The sequence below is a fragment of the Sparus aurata genome, chromosome 12, assembly GCF_900880675.1.
Source record: "Sparus aurata chromosome 12, fSpaAur1.1, whole genome shotgun sequence".
Lineage (NCBI taxonomy): Eukaryota > Metazoa > Chordata > Actinopteri > Spariformes > Sparidae > Sparus > Sparus aurata.
Genome location: NC_044198.1, coordinates 13,722,911 through 13,747,469, shown reverse-complemented (window position 1 = coordinate 13,747,469; position 24,559 = coordinate 13,722,911). Strand labels below are relative to the sequence as shown.

Sequence of the window (24,559 nt, the reverse complement as noted above, 5' to 3'; positions counted from 1 at the left end):
ATGTCATCCCATCTCCCCTCCCGTAAACACCTCAGGCGAAGAGAATTGGCCCTCATTTGATTTTCAGACTTGTTCTAATACTAACAACACCCCCACACCTTAGGTATAGGGGAAATCTCCCCTCTTGTACACTACAGCACATTGTAACTAGAAGCTTTCACGACCATTCGCATGGGATTCAAGATTCAGTTCAGTTCTGCAAACTTTTCTGTGTGCATTAAATCATGAACTTTGCCCAGATGTATTAAATCCCACTCGTATAAAATTTGCAAAAATCTTTAAAAGAAATGCTTTAGAGTGTGAAAAGTGAAAAAAAATTAATTGGAACAAACTGTCTTCAAAGGACAACACAAATTTAAACGGTTTTACATTGTTAAAACAGTTTCTGCTATTATTACCTACTTAATAGTATTTATATAAACAGTTTGGAGCTTTTATTTTTTTACAAAAAGTACATAGTGCACCTTTGACCTTTTGTGTTAAGTCATTTTTATACTTTTGTTTACATTTGGAATGTAGTTTTTAAAGATTTCTATCATATACAAAGATCTGCTCTGAGATCTGCAACTCCAGCCATTTAGTGATTCTGCCGTGCTGCAGCTTTTTGGGTGTGACACAACACCGACTGCGTAAAAATAGCACCCTTATCTGAGCAAGACAACCTACTGTAGATAGCCACGCCATTACCTGTCCTACAGCTGGAAATTAATGGCTGTTTCAAAAGAATGAAGTCCTGAGTGGCAGTGAGTGTATGCAACACACAAGGCCGTACATTTCAAACTTTCTAGCCTGTATAAGAAATGCATATTAAGGATGGGCAGTGCTTTTTAACAAAAGCAGTGTCAAAAATGGAGAAATCCAAAAAAGCTGTTGTAAAAACAAGTACAAATTACAAGTAGTTTATCTTCAACAAATGAAAATGATGTCATGACTCCTTCATTACCTTACTTAGCCTTTCGATGCTTAATCAACTTGAAACCATGTGATCACTGTGTGGCAGACTCTTTGCATTGTACTGTTCATTTGTTTTCTTTGATTGATGTTGCATTTAGAGATGTGAGGAACCTCAGCTAAGCTTAGCACCTCCGGGAAACAGGCCACAGCAGGCTGTGCTTGTGAAAATGCTTTTTTCTCACAACCTCAAAGGGGTCAAATATTATTCCACTGGTTTACTGTACAACTCCTTTATACTTCACATACAGGGGTGTAATAGAGCAGAGCATGTATCGTCTCTGCGTTGCCTGTTGAGTAACTCCACACTGTCCTCTTTGAATCAGGTGATTGAGAACTGCCCTGTCACTGGTATCCAAGTGCGGACAGATGATTTTGGTATAAAGAGGGTGAAGGCGGTGGAGACCTCTCATGGGACTATCGAGACGCCTTGTGTGGTGAACTGTGCAGGTGAGATTCAGAAAAGACATCATCCTGAAGTCCCTAAAAAGTACAGGTTAAACACGTTTTGGTTTTATTTGACACGTAACGTTTTCTGTCATGTGGTCTTGGTGTAACTGTTAGGTATTAGCGACATCTTTCTGCCTAGGCAAACATGCATAGTGAAATGCAAATACTCAGAGACTAACAAGTCATGGATAGGGAGAAGTCAAAACCTTGCAGGCAGAGAAGAACAGACTAACTTATCTAGAGAGGGTTAGACTGAGTAGTAGAGGTCCAGAGGTAACTGAAAGCTGCAACACTTTAGCTGGAGCATGGTAAACATTCTGGCAGGGAATGAATGAAAGTGGGCCGGTGCATATACAGACCTAAGGAAGTGGGAACAGGTGTGCAGGTAGACGGGGGTAGATCAGGTAATGGGGAACAGCGGGGAGTAGAGATCCTGCTGGGCAGGAGGGATTGGCACCACAATCTGAAATGACTTGGGTTTGATACCCGATGCAAAATTTGGTACAATGTTTAAGGTGTTTTTGCCCGAGATGCATTTGCTCAGAATTGTATGACATTTTCTCTCGGTGTGTTACATGCAGGGGTGTGGGCCACCAAGCTGGGGGAAATGGCCGGAGTCAAGGTTCCTCTCATCGCGATGCATCACGCCTATGTGGTCACAGAGAGAATTGAAGGCATACAGGTAGGGCCTCCATCTGTCATAACTGACCTCCATCTGTCATCTCTCTGTTCATAGGTGCATAGTTACTTGCAAATAAATCTATGATATGTTAATCTCAGTGAAGCAACAGAAGAGCTTAGGAAAGTGCTATAAGAAACAATCATAATAAAATCATTTGTATTAAGTTTCTTAAGCGTCTGTAAACATCTGTAGACAAGTTTCTGGTATGTGGTTACAGATGTCCTTCAATGTAACAGTATAAAATGTTTTTGGGGACTTTTTATACTCAAAAATGTAAGTGTCAGCATTTCTAGAGCTTGTACAGTATGGCTGCCCATTTCAAAATAAGGCTAGTTTAATTGTTAGTACAATATAAACAAGCCAAATGTTTATAGCATCTTACAACTTTTCTAAAAAAAATATACATTGCCGCTATTCTCCTGGGACAATTTTTGGAATATGTCATTATTCATTGAAAGGTGGGGAGGAAATTCTATTCAGAAGACAAAGATCTTTATCAACTGATTATATACCTAAACTAAATAAACAAACGCTCTTCTTTTTCATGACTGAATAAACAAACTGACCTTAAAGGACAACACAACTTCATACACTGTTTATATGTGGCAGACCCTGCCACGTTCCAAGCTTCAAACCGTGTTTTGGGGACCTTATTTTTTTGCCTGAGGACAGCTTGTTTATTCAGTTATTAATCACATCGCTCAATGATATTATGAATACCAAAATCCTGGGTTTAAGTTGCTTCTCCAAAACTACATGGTGCCTCTTTAAAGTGTATAACTTGGATTACACTGCTCCTTTTTACTTGATTTCTTCATCTGTCTGCATTCAGTCTGTGTGACCAACAGAGGGCACTGTGGCATCATAGATTTCCACCTGTGATGGTTCAGGCTGTTGTCAGTGAGTGTTGGAATGAAATGTGTGTGTGCTTGTTTGTGTAGGAGAGAGAAGGAGATTGTTCTGTTTGCAGGCCTTAGTGCTCATAATGTGTGTGTTTGAGGTGGGGGGCATTATGGGTAGGCCTCTGTATGCAGATGTAACACATATGCTTGTGTACATTTTCCACTGTAGCTCTGTGGTTGTTGACATTGTGTGTGTGTGTGTTGGATTTAGTTATTGTACACATGCCTAAATGCGCTCATCCTCCAGAGGCCGGTGGTTTTGGGCGGACTGTCAGCGCTTCCCTGTGCTATGTAGTTTAAGAGCAGCTTAGCCAACATTACTGCAACATCACGTCCAAAGACATCAGCCCACACAGAAAATGACACACTCGGATGCCGTCAGGAAATCTGCTCCCACGGGGCGCGCGACTCGTCAGATCAAACATCTCATGCTGACCACACGCCTGTTTGTGAATAGATGTGATTTTCCCCTCAGAGGCTGTGGTGGGTTTAAATGTATCTGTGCACGGAGGTACGGAATGTGTTCAGCGCCGAGTATTGATCACATGGAGTGTGTGCTTTACTCGGCACAGGGAGGGAGAGAATGCTTTGGTCTTTTGTTAAATGTAGTGCGCCATTCTCTAAATGTCAGCTTGTTCACTGGTATTTTAAGTTTTGTACCCAGAGAGCCAGTTGACTTTCGAAATGAAAAGCGTTCGCGATGGAATGAATGCAAATGACACGGCATACTTCAAGTGAAGCTATTCGTTAGACATTTCTATAAGAATGTTTACTCGAGGGGATGAATGCTGCTCTCTGCTGTGCCATGAATGGAGATTTCATGGTATGTCAGCAGCTGCCATACCATACGTAAAGAACTGCTATGGCTTGTTAAGGTATGTCATGGTATCTGCCGTTGGTAATTTAATGGTTGTTATGTACTGTATTGTATATCTTCTACTGTACATGGTGCCACTGTGTAAAGGGCCAAAAAGCTTTGAATACCATGTGAGATTCATGGTGGATTAAAGGGAAAATCATCTGTTTTAATACGAGGTAAACAGCTTGGTGAATCCCTGCTTTTCAGCAAACTTCCCACATCTTAATAATGGTCTTCTTATGCAGAAATTAAAGGAGTTTTGGAGAAGAAATTCAAACTCACAAGAAACATCCCCCCCCCCATATCTGAATAAACAAGCTGTTCTCAGTTGAAAATAAAGTCCCCAGAACACCGTTTGAAGCTAGAAAATTGACAGGGTCCGCAAAATATAAACAAAGTAAAACAGTATGAAATTGCGAAGTCATTAAAGGTCAGTTTGTTTATTCAGTCATGAAGATGAAAAGAGGTATTTTCTTTTTTTTTTTTACACCTACAAACTACAACAAACTAAACAGACAATGACGACCTTTTTTCTTCTGGTTAAAATTTCTTCTCAAAAACTGAATAGTGCACCTTTGATAGTCAGTTAGTTAACTGATAGACATCAATGTGCGTTAAATTAAATTAAAATCAAGAAAAACAGTTAATCCTCCTCTTGTATGACCCATCAGGTTGTTGCTGTAGCACAACGTGTTTGGACTAATTCATGTTTTTTCACTCTTTGCAGAACATGCCAAACGTCAGGGACCATGATGCATCAGTGTACCTGCGCCTCCAAGGTGACGCCCTGTCGGTTGGTGGTTATGAACACAACCCCATCTTCTGGGATGACGTAAGCTTGGAATATGATTCTGAATCGTTAATGGTCTCATTCTCTGTCGATAGCCTTTGAGACTTTGAAACCCAAAGTATTGACTGTCTGTGTGCCTAAGTGAGAGGCACGACGCGCCCGTCTGTCTTGTCCGACATAAAATCAAACACTTCACTTAGGAAGTTGAAAAGTTTAATTCTGTTTATGTACTTCTCATTCCCTCCGTCAGTTTGACCCCATCTCTTATTAAGTCTGTTTAACTTTCCCTAGTCATTCATTACTTGCTGCTGTATTAGCTTGGAGGTCAAACTGTTTTCATAACAGGACTCATAAAAGTGTGTGTGCGCGTGTGTGTGTGCGTGTGTGTGTATTCACTACTCTTTTCCCACAGCGATGGAATAAATATTCGGATCCTTTGGTCTGTAAAAGTACCAAATCATAATATAGCATTACTTTATTACAGGTAAAAGTGCTGCAAAGGAGAAATTTTTTGCTAATTTCCAGGTTAATCCTTTTATTTTGAGTTACTGCTAGAACAGGTTTACAAGCTTTAATGCTCAAAAAATACATCCGTTCTCTCATACTGTCCAGAGCTGCAGCTCTGTATTCCCCCTCCGTCTTAAAGAGGGGGGAGAACATAATGTTACCTTAGCATTAAGACTGGAGGCGGCAGAAACACTTTCCTTGGCTCCGTCCAAAGGTTAGGAATATCACATGGAATAAAGCTGACTAAATATATCTCTTTTTATCTCCGTACATAAAGAGAAATGTATGATTCAAGATTAACTGAATTGTCATTGTACAACACAAGATCATATGATGGACATCCAGTTGTACTTCCCTAAGCTACAAAAAAAAAACCCTGTACAAACTAATGAATAAATAATAATAATAAAGTCACAAATATAAATTATTAATGGTGGAGTGTTGAGGACAAGTTAAGAAGTCTCACAGCCTGAGGAGAGACGCTGCCTCGTAGGCTGGTGGTACAATGACAAGTTGTGGTTTTAGGGGGAAGTTGTGTGCCAGACATGAGAGTGGTATCAGTCCTCTCATCCAGCTCCCGGCAAGAAGGCATGCATGTGTGTAAGTGCATTCCCCCAAAACGTCAAACCTTTCTTTAAATATCAGAATTACAACCATGCGGGAAAAAGTGCAAGTCTGTAGTGTGCAGGGCTGCACTTTCTACATTCAAAGCTTCTGTCGAGGTTTTCGTGTGTGTTACGTCATCACCCTGGAAACAAACAATCCTTGAGCAAACTCCTGAATTTGAACAGTGTGATTCAATGGATCAAACAAGTTCATCTTTTTTTTAAATTATATTAACTTTCTGTAGTGAATATAACTGCCTGCATATTTTCTCAAGACTTCTTCTTTAGCTACTTTGAAGTTAACCTTGATGGTGTTTGAACCAGAATAGATTTTTTTTGTTACTGTGGCGATGTCATTTATGGTGCTACCTGATTGCTTCTAGGCCATCCTACTAATACAGGTGCGTGTCTCCCTTTTTGTGTTCGGCAAATAGAAGAGCAAACGTTTTTTGACTGCGGCGAAAATGTCGTTTCTTGATAGGCTAAACACCAACGAATGTGGCTTGAGGCAGAATATTCCAACAGCTACAAAACTTGGAGAGTTGAACTGTTCCGTACAGCAGAGTGCAGATAACATTTCAAGTCACGCATAACTGTGAAAGGTGGTGTATTGAGCTGAAGTTGTTATATTGAATAGAAACTTCTATGGAAATAGATGGCTATTAAATTCATGCTTTGCAGTTCGGACTAAATTGTTTGCGCTTTGCACTGAAGGCAGTATTTATTAGTATTGAACACTTAACGCTGAACAACTCAAGCACTAGAATTTCTTTCATTGCTTCGACAAAGGACGGGATTAAATAGTGGCACGTTTGGAAGAGGTTGTTGTATTTATAAAAAGATTTTTTCTGAAAACTTAGCTTGCATTGTGCCGTCATCCCTGGTGAAACTTGAGTGTTTTATTGCCTGCACGCCAGATATTTCATTGCTAATAGGCAGATTGATGAGCATTATACAGGCACAGAGGGAGATAAACGCATGGATTCTGAACGACTCCAACGTAGCGTTTTCTTTTAGCACCACCCACAAACCTTTTTATTTTCAACGCCACGACTGGTGAAAATGTCTTTTTATTGCAACATAAAAACCCAAGCATTTCTGCAAAAGTTCTGAAATTACAAAAAAAGGCTGTGAAGTCAAATTATTCAAATGGCTCTTTGGCAACTCTAAAAGTGATCGTATAGGCGGTTCTCTCCTGCACACGCTGACTCTAAAGGGGTGCTTGACTTTAGAGATTGCCCTTTGTGAAAGCCTCGGAATCGACAGGTGGTCTTGGTCTTAATGGATGTGCACTTTTCTCTCAAAGATGGGTTTTTGGGAACAGTTTGTCAACCCGGGCTCAAAGGGTGTGCTCTTACATGAGTAACGTTACTGTCTGTTCATGTTAAAGGATGGGCCTCATCAAAAACACCTGGAGTCGTAAAACTTAAATGGAATTACCAAGCAGAAGATGGCTCCCAGTTTTTAATCAAAGGCATCGACCCCGAATGTAAGTTATAGATCTATATTTAGTAAGTTTTTATTAAAGGGTTTTTTGCAGGGCGCTGATAGTATCTTCTTGCCTGTCAGACTTCATGACTCTCTCTCTTTCGGTCTGGCGACAGACTCCTCACTGGTTTTACATTTTAGAGGATCTCTTTGTGCAGAAGCGGCGCCTTTTGTTCCCGTTCTGCAGCCAAGTGTTGCTTTGATGTCTTGAGGCGGATGGAGGAAGAAAGAGGAGATACAGAAAGGAGAATTAGCGGGTAGACAGAGAGAATAGTGGATGCCTACTGAGTGAAGATGAGCGGGATCGATGGCTTGCGAGGGATTGAGAGAGTGCGAAGTCTAGGACAAAGAACGCCGCTCCCTCAGACACTCCAGTTTGAGTGTCAGCGCTCCGTAATAACGCGCAAAAACTCTTTGTTCACATGAAAGCGGCCACCGTCAGCTCGCACATCCCCATAACATTTAAGTCTTAATCTAAACTGAAAGTGTCAACGCTAATGCTAATTGTAAAGCCGCAGGAAGTCCTTTCTCCTCTCACTACTTCTGTTTAGCTTCCAACTCAAAAGAATCACTTTTATTGAATATATGTGACACTCTAGGCGGTCAGCTGATGCTGGTACCCGCCGTGATATGTCTGCAGTGACTCGGAATGACCGCCTATCTGAGAGGCGGCAATTGCATTTTGACCATTCTACAAACTTGACGGATAAAAACGCTGCACAGAGCATACGCTAGTGTGCCGGACTTTTTAATTTGAGCACCCTGAGTTGGTCTGATTAGTGTAGGAGGGGGAGAGTTTTAAGGTGAGGGCGGTCCTGGTTGCTTGGCATGAGTTGTAGGAGCTAAAGGCTGCATTTCCTCTGGGGTGGACTGACGAGGAGGGAGTTACAGAAGTCCAGATGGGAGCAAATTAAAGCTTGGACAGGGAACTGAGAGGGAAGGGTCTGATTCGACAGATGTTGATTCTGTGGGGAGAGAAAGAGTCGATTCAACAGATGCTACAGGATTGTGTTGGCGACTGAAGACTGAAGTCTCAAGTGCTTGTCAACAGTGATGAGGAAGGAAAAGGAAATTGAGCACATCTCTCTAGATGTCATTTGCTTTGAGGTTCAACAGTCCACTGCAGTAGTGGAGGTTTATTGGTGGATAATGCGTTGAAAACAGCCAGAGATGAGTATGTCAAATGTCAAAGACCGCACCAACAGAAGCTCCTCTCTCCCACGGAAAACACTGCTCCTGAAATACCTCATCAGTTGTCCAGCCTTTAATTCCGTGACTTTGTGACATCACACTGTCACCAAGTCACACATTTGCAAAATGTAGTGCTGCTGCACTGGACAGTATGAAAACTGGTGTGTTTTTTGAGCATTAAGCATGTCAAACTGTTATAGTAAATCAGATTCTGACCCTGAAACAGAGCATCTCTCCATTAAAGGTGATGACGTGTCAATATTATGTCGATGACTTGTTGCTGTTGCCTTCATGTGGCCAGAAAAGTTATTGCAGATTAAAAACAAAATAAAATAAAAACCCAGTACAATAATACACAATCTATTGCTATTGTTCATGCTTATTGCTTTCTCAAGGGATCTTAAGTCCATAATAAGTCAGTAATTAGTATTTTCTCTTTTTTCTTTTCACTCTTTCTCTATGGAAGATGTTTTACTTGTAACAGCACCTGTTTACGAAGATCAGTGCATCCTTGCAGAATGATATATAATTGAGTTTAAACATAAAATCTGTGCGAAACTGTGTTTAAAAATCTGAGCATTCTTTTCTAAAAATGTGTAAACCTTAAAAACGATGATTTCTAAAGGGTTTCTACAATGATTTCTACAATGTTCAAAAATGAACTAAAATAATCAACAGAATGCAGAGAAATAATCCTTTGGACAAATAAAGTCTATTTATGTGTTGCAGAGAGGTTAGCTTGCTAACCAGCTAGCTCCAGCCCATCCCTGTCCAAAGCTACTGTGCTAGCGTGTAAACACCAATGCACATTTGGTCCCCAAGCTCCCAGTATGGGCGGCTAGCTGCACGGCTAATTGAGCTAACTAGCTAATGGCACATATAGTGAAAGATAGTTGGCGTGTACTATGGTGACACAGAATGCTGCTCCTTATTTGTTTTGAGTAATAATTCGACAGGTGGGCAACTCTTACATATTGTCCCTTTTTAAAAACATGGCAAGCTATTTTTTAAGATATCATACTTCTTCTTTTCCATCTATTTGTGTTTTGTTTATTCTCTCAGGTGTCTGATAAGTTTGCCTTCAGCCTGTTTGACCTGGACTGGGATGTATTCATGCAACATATTGAGGGTGCCATAAACAGAGTTCCTGATCTGGAGAAGACTGGTATCAAGTCCACTGTCTGTGGACCAGGTACACACACACACACACACACACACACACACACACACACACACACACACACACACACACACACACACACACACACACACACACACACACACACACACAAACAGCAGTTCCACTGAAGCATCAACTTTTTGCATAAATCCTTCAAAATCCTTCTCGCAAATCTCTTTATGCATTACAGCAGGGACCAAGCAACTTTCATGACACTTGTTAAATTGGACACATTCTAATTTAAAAGTGAAATGTATCTGTCTGCGAAATATCTCATGCTCCGCTCCCATACTGCATCCGCTCATGAATACCTAAACTAGCTAGCCGTGTGTCATGTTTGTAGAGGAGATTGTTTGATTAGCTCAAGCCCGGCTTCCTGTGCAGGCAATATCACGTTGAGGTGGTTGAGTGAGCCGGTCTGTAACTGTGCAGCCTGAACAGATACAGAGTTGAATTGAATTTTTCGTCATCACGGTGTGATGCAGCTGTTCGTGATAAATACACTAAGGAAATGACAAATGAAATGCATTTACACAAATAAACATGCAAATGGACGAATGACCAAAGGGAGAAAGGAAACGGCAATTAAAACATCTTCTCGTGATGGTAAGGAAAAATAAATGAAGGCCAGAGGGCAAGGAAAGATGGAGCTCAGAGGGCAACAAAGCTCAGATGAAACGAAGGAGATAAAAATGTTGATTTCAAGAGCATCCTGTCGCTGCTGCAGTTCATCTCCTTGCCCGTGACCTTTTACTCTAATGCTAGCTTTTGTTTCGTTTCAAGTGTTGTGTTTACACGAGAAGCGCAGTGCGTTGAGCACTTTACACAGCGAGTCCTCAGCCGTTTCCTTGGGGAGGGAGCAGAAATCGCACGCCGTGATCTGAGTGTTATGAGTTGCATGAGCACTTATGTCCTTGAGAGGATAGAAAACATATGGTAGAATGTTTTTTTTTTTTTTTTGTTAATAATGCACTTCATCAAAAGGTTGATTTACAATTTAAGGTTGCATTTCAGCGGATAAGATTAAAGGTTAAACTTGAATGTGGCTGAACATGTTGATGTGCATCGTGATACATGAGTGCGCGCGTGTGTGAATTCATATGTATGTATTCCTAAATAACTCAGAAACAAAATCAATATCAACTCTCTAGCCTTCAGACATTGAATTATCCTTTTAATCTATTTATTGTATGTATTTATTATTATTATTATTATTATTATTATTATTTTATTATTATTATTATTATTATTATTATTATTATTATTATTATTATTATTATTATTTAGTTTTTTTGAGCCAGGCAGTCAGTTCGAAGGTACGCCAAGTCCCAGACCAGTTCGTATACTCAGAAAACAACAGTGATATCGATCCTACAGTTTAAGACATTGACTAAACCTTTTGATTTATATGTTGCTTATATTATCCAGGTAATTTTCAATATATATCCTTGTGAGAGATCCGAAAGGGAGACCCAGCCCAAAATGATGGCAGATATCCGCAAATAGCCAAGCTAACAATCATCAATAGCACAGTGAGATGAGACTTAAGATATGGACGAACCGCTATTATTGTCATTAGGTGCGGTGCTATTGGGGGAAACATGTCCTTACCTTACCTCTTTGGTAAGTCGGTGTATCTTACATTTGCTGCCACTTTTATTTACACAGTTGTCTCTCTGTCTGCTTTCAGAATCCTTCACAGCAGACCATAAGCCGCTGATGGGAGAAGCCCCGGAGGTCAGAGGTTTCTTCCTGGGCTGCGGCTTCAACAGTGCTGGTAAGTGAAGGAAAAAAATCAAAAGAAAGGATTGTAGAAGACAATGTCAAAGAAACCAAAGGAAAGGAAGTGAGAGGACTGAGGAGTGCACAGGGTTGAGAGGGAGAGTAAGATTGCAAACATCCTAATCTTTAACCGAAACAAGCGTCAGCATCGCTCACGGCAGTGCGCTTTTCAAACACTCCAGGGTGTAGAGCTTTCCGGTGGGAGAACCATGAAGCGATAGAAGTGTGATAGTGAAGTGAGAGAGGTCAAAGGGAACGTTCAAAGAGAGCGTATGGCACAATAAACAGGGAGAAAACAAGTGGTGGGAGGAGAAATGGCTGGAGAGTGTTTTTGACCCCAGTCATCGCCGATCTCTGTGGACACTCTCAAGGCAAAAATGAATAATGGAGCGCTTCTCATATCAATCCTGCGCTGGAGAACACAAACTCATGTGCACAAACAACAACCGGAGTCACTCCATCACTTTCTTACTAACTCCATTAGCTTACCTTTGACATTAGACAGGGGTAGAGTGTGAGTATCTCGACAATCTAAAAAAACAGAGAGAGAGAGAGAGGGCGTGAAGGGTAAAGTAATCAGCATCAGACGGAAGGTTAAGAGAAAAGCCTTTTTTTTTCTCTTTTTTTCGGCATAAGAGCAAAAGACTTGACTGGAGCTTAAAAAGTTGCCCTGATAAGAGCTGAGGCGGTGTGGAGAGGTGGAGCACTAATGAGCGAGAACAGTGTTATCACCGCTCACATAACGCACTCTCCGTCCGCCGTCTTCGGCTTCTCAGCCGTAGTTTGCGTAAGCCGGATGATAGCGTCTCGCTAATTACTGATCGGCCGACGCTGTTCTCGCTCTCTTACTACCCAACCACTTATCCTTGAGTCATTCTGTCCGTCAGTCTGATCTTAGGTCAGTTAGTGTCATCTTACCCATTGTCATGTTAACAGGGGCTCACACACTTCTGTTCCTGAGTGGTGGATTTCTTTTTATATATCTCATGCATGGATACATAGCGCCTCATATCTTATTTTTTTAGACCTGGATTGCTTATGGTTTTTATTATGCGCTGGAAATATTAGGCGATTAAGCATTCAGTCTTCTGATAAACAGATTATTAAAGTAAATTTTTAGAACGCAAAAACCCAAACTACAACAACAAATGAATGCTGGTTCCAGTGTCTCCAATGTGAGGGTTTGCCTGCCCTCTCTGCTTTATATCATCATATACGCAAAATCTTTTAGTCTCGGACGGTTCTTCAGAAAAAAAATAAGTGATGAAAAACATCACCTTGGGCTTTTGGAAACTGGAATGGGAGTTTCATGTTTAATCAAGATGAGAACAGACGGATAAATAGTATTAATGAAAATAATACTCAAATCTTTTTGTCGAGCCACGTTGTGTGTAGCTCCCCAGCGCCCTGGACTGTGACCGTTAAGTCACATTTTGTGATGATTTTTGGAGAAAATGCAACAAAAGTTTATTACAAGGAGCAAAATATGTAAGTCGCACTTTTTGATTTCTTAAAATCATCGTTGTTTATCATGTGAAGCACCAGTAGCAGTGTTTCCGCAGGTAACGTTTGCCGTGCCAATCAATCATCTGATCCACTTCCTCAACATATATATTTATTAAACCTCCCAAGACTCTTAAAGTACTTTTTTCATTCTGTGATTTATTAGCAAATGATTTTCAGTATAGCATCGACAATAATATTAGGATGGAAATATTATGAATGTGTTGCACTGCATTTCGAGTTCAGTGGTGCTCCTAACTGTTAGACGTATAGATACTCAGCTTGCTCAAATGTAGGTAGGCTAACACGACGCTATCATTAGCTAGATCGTTAGCATATTCAATAGCTTTGCATAAGCTCATCCAATAGCTATCAGGATAAAGTAGAAATCTACACATTACTTTGCATAAGCTCATCGGCCACGAGTTTAAAAGGAACCTTCAAGCTTTTCAAGTCTTCACTTCACAATATTATCTTAAATTTGATATAAATTGTTCTTATCTTTAACTGAAAGGCATGATAAAAAATGCGTAACTGAGTCTGATGGCAGCTACATTGTGCATTTTTCTTTTTCTTTTATATGCAAATTCAATTGCAGCATTCCTATGTGAGCGGAGCTGGATAAAACATCACAGCCCGTTGTCCTCTAGTCTTAGTTCCAAAGTGACATGCTGGGTCCAAGCTCATTGAAATGGGCCTAGCATCACCAATGTATTGCACCTGGTTACTGTGGCTTGATAATAGGAGATTTTTTCTCCCAGTCATGCACAGTAAGTATTCTCCAAATGCCTTCCACCAGTCCGACACACACACAAACACACCTGCACTCAGCATGTACACAGACACAAACAAAACATCCTAGCTGTCATCAAAGGGGGAGCTTGGTGATTGTCTTTCCCCCGTGTGTCTTCATCCCTTTGGCAAAGGGACGGATTTCTGTCCATCTCACTCCATCACACAAAAACCCATGCACACACGCAAACTCACAGCTTTTCTTTTTTTTCTTTTTTGGCTCAAGGCAGAAAGTTGACAGATTTCAGAAATCATTGTGAGCTATGTCACTTTTTAAGCCTCCAGTTCTTTTGTTATACTTGTTGGATTTCATTTCAGTTTCATAGCATTCAGGGAACTCTGCTGACTCTTACTCAGTTGTATTAGTTGCTTAGCAACTTTAGTTTACTTAATCTTTCTTATCCTAGTGTCAAAACCATCTTGCTGAACTCTTATCTTAAAAGTGCATTTATTTAATAATGCATTATCTATTGTGATTATGGCTCTTTGATTGCGTTTAACTGCTGCACCTCTTACCCACCTTGCTCATAATTATCATAATAAGGACCTTCTCAGGTATTATGGCAAGCTGAGGCTTTTCATCACATTAGAAGGCACAGAAAATTGTCTGTGTTTAAGGCAGAGCACAATGAACGCATCAGAAACCACTGGGTTCACTGACTTAATGGAGTTAGTGACGCACACGGCAAAGAGTGTGACCCTCTGAAGCTGAGCTTTGGTGAGATAAATGGAAGGGTTGTTGGTGATGGAGGCCCTAAACAGGAGCTAGTTTGAGAAGGGCCTGGCACAAATTTCAAAACTTGAAAACACACTTTTGTTAATAAGCAGGTAAAAAGATATAAAGTTAAAAATGTTGTTGACGCAGTATTTCATTGAGCATATATTCATGTGGGGTTAAATACTGGTGAAACAGAATTGGTTTGACATTTTGGGAAACGGTTTGCTTTGCTTCCAAGAGATAGAAAAGCAGGATTGATTTAAATCTGTTCTGTCCATTGATTGAATAGTTCAACATTTCAGAGAGAAAATTATATTTGCAAATTAGATGAGAAGGTCAGTAGCACTGTCATATTTGGATACTTCATACCAATCTACACCTACCAGCAGGTTAGCTTCATTAGGGATAAAGACTGGAAATTGGGGGGAAGAAGTTAGTGTTAATTAGTGAGCTGCTGGTAGGTTGATTTTTTACTTCTGGATGGGGACAGGCAGGCTGTTTCTGCCATTATCTAGTCTTTCCAGTCCAAATTCCCCAAATCTCCTGTTTTTTATGGTTAAAGTTGAATTTGTCACATAATGTGTCTTGGTTAAGTCATACATGAGAAATCATTTTAAAAAGTAGATGTGTTACAACACAGTTGGGTGTAGTAAATGTGCCCAAGTTGTTAGGTTTGGTAGCATTTTGGTACAAACCAAAACCTTTTGGTCACAAAAAATAATATATAACAACTTTCAGATTCGACGCATAAGTGCCAGGCAGACTGAAAATACTGTTGTGTGTCAAGAAACAACTGCAACAGGTGAGCAAATTAAAGGTGCAATATGAAAGAATTGGCCACATATCACCAGATATGACTTGTAGCTACTGCTAACTGCTAGCTGCCGTTAACTAGCTGGCCCAATTAGCTGTGCAGCGAGCTCTCCAGGCTTGGAGCTCAGAATGGGTTTTAAGAGACAGGATGAACTTGGCATGCTAACTTCAGAGGATAATGTAACTGCAACACAATACGCTGACGTCTTTGACATAACATTGTCTCATTCTATTGACAACTTTAGTTGTAATTTTTTAATTCTCACATATTGCACCTTTAAATACACTGCATTCCAATAAAAAAAAATCCAGAATTCCAATAAAACTATAAAAAAAGGTATTTTTAGTTAAAGTTGGCGCTGATTTGCCAAAGAAGTTACCTGTAATCAACATGGCTGCTATTATAGAAAAAAGATATATACAATTATGTATGTTTTTCCCTTTTTTAGATGCATTTGCATTGCATTTGCAAGCGGCATCACTATAAATGTCACAAGATTGGCAGAGAGCAAGTATCCTAAAAGGAATCTGAGAGTAATGAAGAAGAGAGTAGAGAGAGAGAGAGAGTGGTAGATGGTGTCATAGAAAGGAACAAATGTTTGCCAAGCTTAACTGAACTATAATAGAGCGAGACACAGATAGTGGCGAAAGGAAAGGGGGAGGCACAGAGGCAGAGACGAGGTGACAACTGGACGAGTGGAAGCACAAGGGCGAGGGTCCACACGTAGATGCGTGCTCAGACATCAGCGCGGTCAAATCGGGTGACATTTATCAGCGCCACCTCGCCTAGCTAGTTGTCTCGGAAGAACTCCATCATTCCCCGGCCACCCTCCTCCCTCTGTCTCTCTACCCCTGCTTCAATCCATCCACATCCACCCATTCCGCCATTCAAAGATCCACCCAGGGGTTGGCCCCCGAGTGACAGTGCCCACAGATGAGTGAAGCAATCAGAGACGGTGGGGAGAGGGGATGCTGTGAGAGATAGAGATGGGGGGGGGGTTGAAGGAGGGATGCAAGGACACATTGGTCGTGCTGCTGCATAGCGTTGTTGCAGAGTGTGTACGTCAACACACGCGCGTACACACGAGGTATGCAAATGAATAGCAACACAACACAGGAAGGGGGTTGCTAAAAGGGAGCAGCTCATTAACCCAGCAGTTTTTGGGGACGGGATGCATGAAATATTGAATTGCCTGCGTTGGTTTTTTGTTGGAGTTGAACTAAACAGAGCGCTGCAGCCGATGAGGTCAGATTGCTCGGGGGCAGCTGTGAGCAAGGGTCAAATGACGGAACAAAGGTCAGAACAATCCTCTGTGGGTCATATGACATATAGAGGCTGCAGCAGAGGACAGGAACCGCTGTGCTCCATTCCAGATTAATGAAACGTTCTCACAGCCCCCCAGACAGACCATCAGTGGGAGAGGAGAGGAGAGGAGAGGAGAGGAAAGGAGAGGAAAGGAGAGGAGAGGGAGAGATCCTGTTTTTTCCCAACCGGTGTTCTTGTTACCGCGGATCCAGTAATCCCTGAAGATATGATAACTTTCCTTTATCCTGAAACTATTTTTGTGCAATCACTGTATAATTTCATTTATAAATTTGTCAGAAAATACTGAAACATGACCAAATCCAAGATTCTGAAACTCGCACCAAAACAATAGAGCTGGGTTTAATAGCACCACGGGTAGTAAGGAGTAAACATGTGTATTTTTATATTTTTAGGGCGAACTGTCCCTTTTCAATGTTGTTTCTGTAAGGGTCTGAATGTGATGATGAGATGCCGTTCATGACAGTTTCTGCGTCCCGCTTGTGTGTCTTTGTCAGGTATGATGTTGGGAGGTGGTTGTGGCAGAGAGCTGGCACACTGGATCATACATGGCCGCCCTGAAAAGGATATGTACGGTTACGACATCAGGTACATCGGTGCAAAAAGTATCTGAGCGGCGACAGGTAACGCAGGAAGGTGTGGTTTTGAGCTTCCGATTGGCATTTTCATCAAAAGGGAGCAGGAACCGGAATAATGATGAAGCTTTAATGAGGTCTGAATGATTGTGACTTTTAATGAGGGCTAACCTTTTTGAATCCCCCTCTCCCTCACGCCTCAGGCGCTTCCACAACTCGCTGACGGACAACCAGCGCTGGATCAGAGAGCGGAGCCACGAGTCTTATGCTAAAAACTACTCAGTGGTGTTTCCCTTTGATGAGCCGCTGGCCAGCCGAAACATGAGGAAGGACCCCTTCCATCAGGTAGATGGGCAGTTTGATCTAAACGCAGCCTTTTTTGAAAGAGTTCAAGGCAACAACCCTAATGCACGTCTTTCCGGTGTGAGTTAGCCGGACTCCTTTCAACTGTGATGAGTCATAAAACGTGGAGGCACCACAGCTTTAATTGGCCAAGAAATTATTTTTTTTTAGTTTTCTTTCACTTGCTTCTGTAAAATTGCTTTTATGGATGATAGAAAAAGAACTCTGAACAGATTGTGAATTAATTTTGTAACATTCTGTACTAATAGACACATTTTCAAGGGTTCCCACAGGCCCTGAAAATGTGATTAAAATGTATGAATTTGGAGGGATCTTGCATTAATCACATCCTTCAGACTTGTTGAAAATGCGACCTGAGGGCTTCACAAAGAAATCCACAGTCCAGCAGCATTAAACAACTGATCTCAGATAGCAAACAGGAGAATCCTGCTCTCTGTGTATTCATGAGCAGACAGAACTGCCTCTTTATTGAGTTCTCTGTCCTGATTGGATAACGTGGGCAAGGACACCAGAAAATGTCTTTTCTCTTTTACTGCATGAGCAGGGGGGAGGAGAGACGTGGGTTGCCGACACAACACTCTAGTATAAAGCTGTTTAACACTCATTTTAACAAAAAATATATCACCTACAGCAGCTTCAATACAGGAGCCCCTGTCAATTTGAGTAAACAGGCTGTGTTCTGGCGCCACACTCTTCATTCAAGCCTCTGTCCCTCCGCTTAATTGTTGTCTTTGAGCTCATGGAGTGAGAACGAATCTCAGTGTTGTAACGATTATTAACCTTGATCCGTGTCTCAAACAATGCCGTGTTGAGTCCTTGAGTTAGGGGAATTAGGCCTGGAAAGTCTTGAAAGATATTTAAGAAGGTGAGTGCGCCAAGTTTTGATCTTTTTGTTTGTTTGGAAATATTGTCTGAATATTAAATTGGTTAAATCTCAAATACACAGGGATAGACAAAGTAACAACTGGTATATGGAGTTCCTGTTACTTTCTCCATCCTCAATATATTTATAGGAACAGTATACAAAAGCAACCGTATTCCCCTGTTCTGTCTCGTCTCCCTGGCATCACGTACACCTCCTGGATCTGGTACATTTAGCGTGACTTTGTCTCTGTTCTAACATTGTCAGTTAGGTAAGCAGTGCTTGTATTTTCTGTGAAAAGGTGTAGGCAGCGTTGTGTGTACCCCTCAGGACTCAGACTGGCGGACACCTTTTGGCTCGTGTATGGCTGAGGGGAAACTTTTTAGACTCGTATTGACGAGGTTTCATGGCGTAGGTGAAACCAGTTCACCTCTCTTAAGTCACAGGAGCGTCAGATGCCTTCTGTCTGACCGGCCTCATCATTAATAACTTCCTCATATTTTTAGAGGCTGTGTGACTCACTCCTTTTTCGCCTTTTACCTTGTGTGATTTTTCTCCTTCAGCCATTCATTCCTCTCTCAGCGTTTGTCTACGTTCTGTATCTACCCACGGCCTTCACTCATGTGTCTCTTTGCATTGGCTTTCTCTGTTTTTTGACGTCCTCCCCAACACAATTTCCTCTTCTATTCATAGTCCTTCCCCTCTTCCCGTGGTTGCTGCTGCCGCCTTTGTTCCTTTTTATTGCAATCTGTTTTGTTTGAGAGAGAAAAGCGCTGCAGCTGTTTCTTTCCTTCTGTCAACCTCTGTAACCTCGGCATCTGATTGGATAATTGGGGACAAAGATGTGGCGATGGAGCAAATCAACAATCATCGTCAATAAAGAAGGCTGCTCAAACCCCAGGTTGTGCTAGGCTTGAACACTGACTGGAGAGCTCTCCAATCGTTCGGGTTTCAGCTGTGATAAGGAATGCAGAGCCGAGTGCTTGCGTGCCTTCGTGTCTGTCGTTGAATATTTGCCGAGCTGGTCTTGAAGTACTGTTGATGCGAGTGTTGGCAAAGATATCATCTGTCAAACTCTGACCCCGTCTCTTCCGGTGTGTTTATCTCTCTGTCTGTCTCCCCCTCGCTCGCTCTCCTCCTGTCTTCTCCGCTCAGATTTAGAGGCAAATAGCTGATTCATGCAGACAGCAGTTAGCAGTGTAACTTATCCCCAGCAGCTACATTTATTTATGTGATCTGTGCCAACACGGCTATAAATGATACACTAAGCTTTTCGGTCTCCGACGTCTTTCAGCTTCGTTTCCCTGCTAAGCCCGACACAGACTCCTAATGGGCATCGCCACCATATTTTATGCATTAACGACCCACTTAGTCTTGCTTTCCCCCGTTCCAGGCTTCATTTACCTTTTAACCGTTGCAATTTTTGCCGCCGCTCACGCATGCAGGCCTTCTTTCAGAACGGATTACTGTCACACAAGTGGCATCAGCAGTGTTGTTGATGTGCTTTGTAGATCACGTCCGCAACTGTCTCAGAGCTTGTTGTATTTAGCTTCCCTCACACCTTTCATGCTTAATTAACAGGATTTTTCTGAAGGACTTTGTACATAATAAACAAATGTTGGATTAGTTATCTAATTCATTTCTTTTTGGATTAAGCCTCGGTTGCTGTGAACTTTGATGACTAGTTTTTGAATGCAACAGGATTTAAAACAACTTTTTAGATGTGTTTTTGGATGGGATGGAAATTAGTGTTCAGTTTAAGTAATCTTCTCCTTTTTTAAAATCCAAATAGTTTTTGATAAAATCAGAAGAACAAACATGAGCTTTAAAGGGTAACTTCACCACTTTTACACATTAAAGCGTGTTTACAGGTCTTGGGGTGTACTACTGTGTGTATGAAAAAAGTAGTTTAAAGCCTTTTGCGATTCCGGAGGAAGCTGCATGTAATCTAATAAATTGCCAGTGATGTCACTCAGTAGCCAAGTTGCACTGTGGGTAGTGTAGGCACCAGGATTTAAAAGACAGTCCACTCCTGTAACACTGATGCACTCATAATGGACATGTTAAAAGCAAATTAACAAAAAAATCTGGTGTCTACATTACCCACAATGCAATTTATCTATTTAATAGGGCTGGGTAATCTATATGATGCATGAGCGTATATTCTGTTACATCATGATATGACAAAGGTGTTGTCATTTTCCTGGTTTTAAGGCAGCATTGCAGCCAGGTGATGTCATTTTCATTACCAATTACATAACTGATCAGTATTTATCACAAATCTAATCGTGCTAATGTGAGAGTATATATATATTCACCCCTCCAATATCATCACAGTTTTTAGCACAATCATCGTGGATCATGATATAGGCTAAAAATACCGTGATATCATTTTAAGGCAATACCGCCAGCCATACTAATGAGTGACATCACCGGAGGCATTTTATCAGATTACATGCAGCTTCTACTGAAGCCACAAAAGGCTTTATACTACTTTTTTACATTTGCAGTAGTACTCCCAAAGACCTGTAAACAAACTTTAATGGGTTAAATTGGTGAAGTTACCCTTTAATTTCATCATGACGCAAATAATGCTGTCAACGCCAATTTATTACTTCTAGGTTTTCTAAAGAGAGCTCTCCCTGTCTGAATAGCATCACACAAGTGACGCATGATGCACGTCAAAAGACACCCACACCTCCTTTTCTAAAGACTATAACACCCTTGCAGCAAATGTCACTTTTCTCATCAACTCTCCATAACAGAACCACAGATCAGCGCACCCTGGACCTGTGCTACAGGAATCCACTGACGCGCGTAGTCACGTTGCAGCGCGACACAAAACTTTTCCCTCACTTCTTGTTAAGTGTGGCATCAGCTTCAAATCTTCAAGTAGCCATTCGGTGACTGTTTGTCATTTGCCAGAATTTATCACAAGTAAAACGTATACGCTGATGGAAGCCCTATTGTGTCGGCACGCAGGGGTTATTTTCAGGCATCTGTGGCAGATCCAGTGCCCTTTTTGTACAACGCAGACTTAATTACTTACCATCACAGCTTTTCCCCAGGCAGGACAAGAGACCTCAATTTGCACAATAACAAGTGCAGGGTCAGGTGTTATCATGCCAAGTATAATCATGACACCAGGATTTTAAGCAAGCGCTGAAAAGATACAAATAGCTGCTGTCAGGTAGACAGAGTTGTAGCTCAAAGGAGAAACCAGTCCCTTTGAGACAGGGTTGGTCCAACCCTCGGCTGCGAGCCCATTAGACCCTTGCTAATCACTCATCGAGGGCCATCACCTAGCAACTAGCCCTTCTGCTGTTGGAGAGCCTGAGATGAATGTAGGGATGCCGGAGAGAAGAAGAAAAAACACAGAAAAAGTCTAATTATTATTTTTTTTTTTAAATGAGCCTCTGTTCAAGATGCGAGCTCTTGTCCCTAATCACGACTGCATGTATTATGGCTGAGAGCTACTTAAAGAATGAATAAGAAGCTGCCCCTGAGCAAATAATGAGACCGTCTACTTTTAGGAGGCAGTGGAAGATTATTTCAGAGCACAAACAGGCCATCTCCGACACTGCAGCTCACACGTTTTCTCCACCCCGGTAGCGCGGATGGTAAATATAGCTCGGTGTGGGAAGTTTTGGCAAGAGACAGCTAGTTGCCTGCTATGAGCAGAGCATAGCAGAACATACCTACCAACTGTGGGCGACTGTCAATTTTAACAAGGAGGGTGGTGAGGGTGAAAAATCTTATTTCAAGGCTGGTCAGGAAGTCAGGAATTAACAAGCGCTCGGTAGACGCAACAGTTTGTGCTAAAAGAGGGTTTTTAACCATCACTTCTCATTTGTTCCCTCCATGTTAGATTGATTTCTTGTATGATATTTAATGTCTGCCAGCAAGTGTCCCATAAGAACTTTATGAGGTGATGACATGTTGATGTTGTTGGAGCTCGCTCTGCCGCCTCCAAGTGGCCTCAAAAATCAATTAGTGCGGCTTGGATACTAAAAAGCAACTGGGACAATTCCCTTGAGTAATGATGCAATCGATTGCAAGGCAGAAGTTGATATCTGGGAAGTCGTCCTTGGAAACTAGTTGGAAAATATACATGGCAGGTGATCAGACGAGCCATCTGTCTATCACAGGCTAACTTCAACGAATCATATCAACAGGAGGAAAGCTCTCGGGAGCTATGTTAACAGATAACCACGTTGTCCATTGAGAAATGCCTTCAGTTCCTTTCTTTGCTCCTCTTTCAATGAAGAAATAGGTTCCAATTGTGATGTAACTGATGATGTGGCAGCATCTATTCCGACCTCTTGATGAGTGCCCATTGTTGACCTAAATAGTCGCTTCTCTCGCCAGGCGTCACCTAAACCATGCCTGTAGCTGCCAGTAGCTCCTCACAAGATGCTGAATGGTCTGAACCACTGTGGTTTGGCCACAAGCGCATATCTCGAAGCCTGGCAAGATGGATTGGTGATGCCACATGATAGTTCCTGAAAGCACCGCTGTGCCCGAGTACAGCCGCACAGAAGTGCCAGCATGGCTGGAAACTCTTGTTTGCTTGTTTTGTTCATGTCGGCTTCGATGCAGCGTGATTGCAAATTGCATCATTAGGCTCAGCTGTCGTAGTCGCTCCAACTATTAATGTGCTCAGTTCTGTGAGATGTGCAGAGTGAAGCTGCTAAATATGAGTGCAAATGCACGGCTTCACATTAATATGAAAATAGGCTTTTTAATGGAAAAAAAAGAAAATCTTAACTTCTTAATCGTCTTAACTTTGGTGCAGTGATTCCAAAGTGAACCACCTCAGCTGTTTGTTCTCTCTGTACCGATCTGACCTCTTTGTTTGTGTGTGCGATTGTTTGTCCTAGGTGCTGACGGAGCAGGGCTGTGTGTTCCAGGAGAGACATGGCTGGGAGAGACCTGGCTGGTTCAACAAAGACGGGCCTGCTCCTGTGAGGCACTGCACGCATATACACTGCACAGGGATTTATTTACCTCCACATATTGAATAATGGACAATACTGAAAGAATCAGGCCCAGTGCTTTGCTTTACTCAAAAATGCTGATAATTAATTAGCCTCTCATTGTTTGTCCGTCTCTTTTCCTGCAAAGGTTATAGACTATGATTACTACGGTGCTTATGACCTTAAGAGGAACGTGAACTACAAGTACAATGAGCTGCTGGGGAGAGAGTACACCTTTGACTTCCCTCCGCATCATGAAGTGGTAAGTGTTTGTTTTTTCAGCCGAGCAATTTTTTTATTGAATTACGTGCAGCTTCCTGTTCCGACGAACAAAAATATGCCAAAAGAGGGTCACCAGACGAGTTTAAACACTCTGACGGCTCCCTGGAGAAGAGAGAACATGTGTCTTCTTGGGAAATAACAATCATGGACAAATGACAATGATGACAGAACAGTCAGTGAGGTTTATGATGCGTAAAGCGCATATAAACTACCTCGGCAGCTCAGGGGACGCACCACAAGGGGAGAGTCATCAACCTTGACGTCAAAAACCTCTCCATTAGCTCTCCCCTTGATTTCACACCCCCGATGACTGTTTTCCTTCAAGGATCTGGCTCCAAGTACACACATACTCATCTTGTCCTGTTTGGCAAAGACAGGGAAGACACTTTTACTTAATGTCAGAGTCTGCGTTAATTGGACGTGTGTTTTTGTGTTTTTCCCAAAAATGCAGATTAAGAGCGAGTGCCTCTCATGTAGACACGGTGTGGCCGTGTTTGACATGTCCTACTTCGGAAAGTTCTATCTCACCGGACCAGATGCCAAGAAGGCGGCTGATTGGCTGTTCACCGCTGATGTTAACAAGAAGCCGGGTCGGTCTGCCGAAGCGAGCGCACACACATGCACACTCACACACAAATGCGGAAACAGATGGGAGAGAAGATTGACAGAATGAAGAGGGCAGAAAGATGGATAGAGGGACTGAACAAGATGCCAGCACATGAGCAAGACGCTCCGCTTAGCCACAAAATCTCAAAATACCACAGATACAGAATGCCAGCATGAAGTGTCTCTGAGGTTATAAGTTATGAAGCGATGAAAAAGGAGTTTGCATTGCCAGAATTTTGTCGTGACTTGACAGAAAAATCAAAAGCTCTGCCTGCACCTTCTGACAGGTGTTCACAGAGGTGAAAATGGACAGCGCTTAGACTGCCCTGACATTCATTTCTCAACGCTCCTCACATTC

General features: G+C 41.8%; 1 protein-coding gene across 1 annotated transcript in view; it reads left to right on the top strand.

The window, feature by feature from the left end:
- Window positions 1-24,559, top strand: part of sardh (sarcosine dehydrogenase) — a 48,664-nt gene that overhangs the window by 6,248 nt on the left and 17,857 nt on the right. The window contains exons 6-15 of the mRNA XM_030436851.1: window positions 1,278-1,401; window positions 1,983-2,083; window positions 4,572-4,676; window positions 9,488-9,617; window positions 11,296-11,382; window positions 17,035-17,125; window positions 17,316-17,457; window positions 23,218-23,301; window positions 23,462-23,575; window positions 24,047-24,185. Of these exons, the coding sequence (XP_030292711.1) occupies window positions 1,278-1,401; window positions 1,983-2,083; window positions 4,572-4,676; window positions 9,488-9,617; window positions 11,296-11,382; window positions 17,035-17,125; window positions 17,316-17,457; window positions 23,218-23,301; window positions 23,462-23,575; window positions 24,047-24,185 (1,117 nt within the window). The remainder of the gene's footprint in view (window positions 1-1,277; window positions 1,402-1,982; window positions 2,084-4,571; window positions 4,677-9,487; window positions 9,618-11,295; window positions 11,383-17,034; window positions 17,126-17,315; window positions 17,458-23,217; window positions 23,302-23,461; window positions 23,576-24,046; window positions 24,186-24,559) is intronic.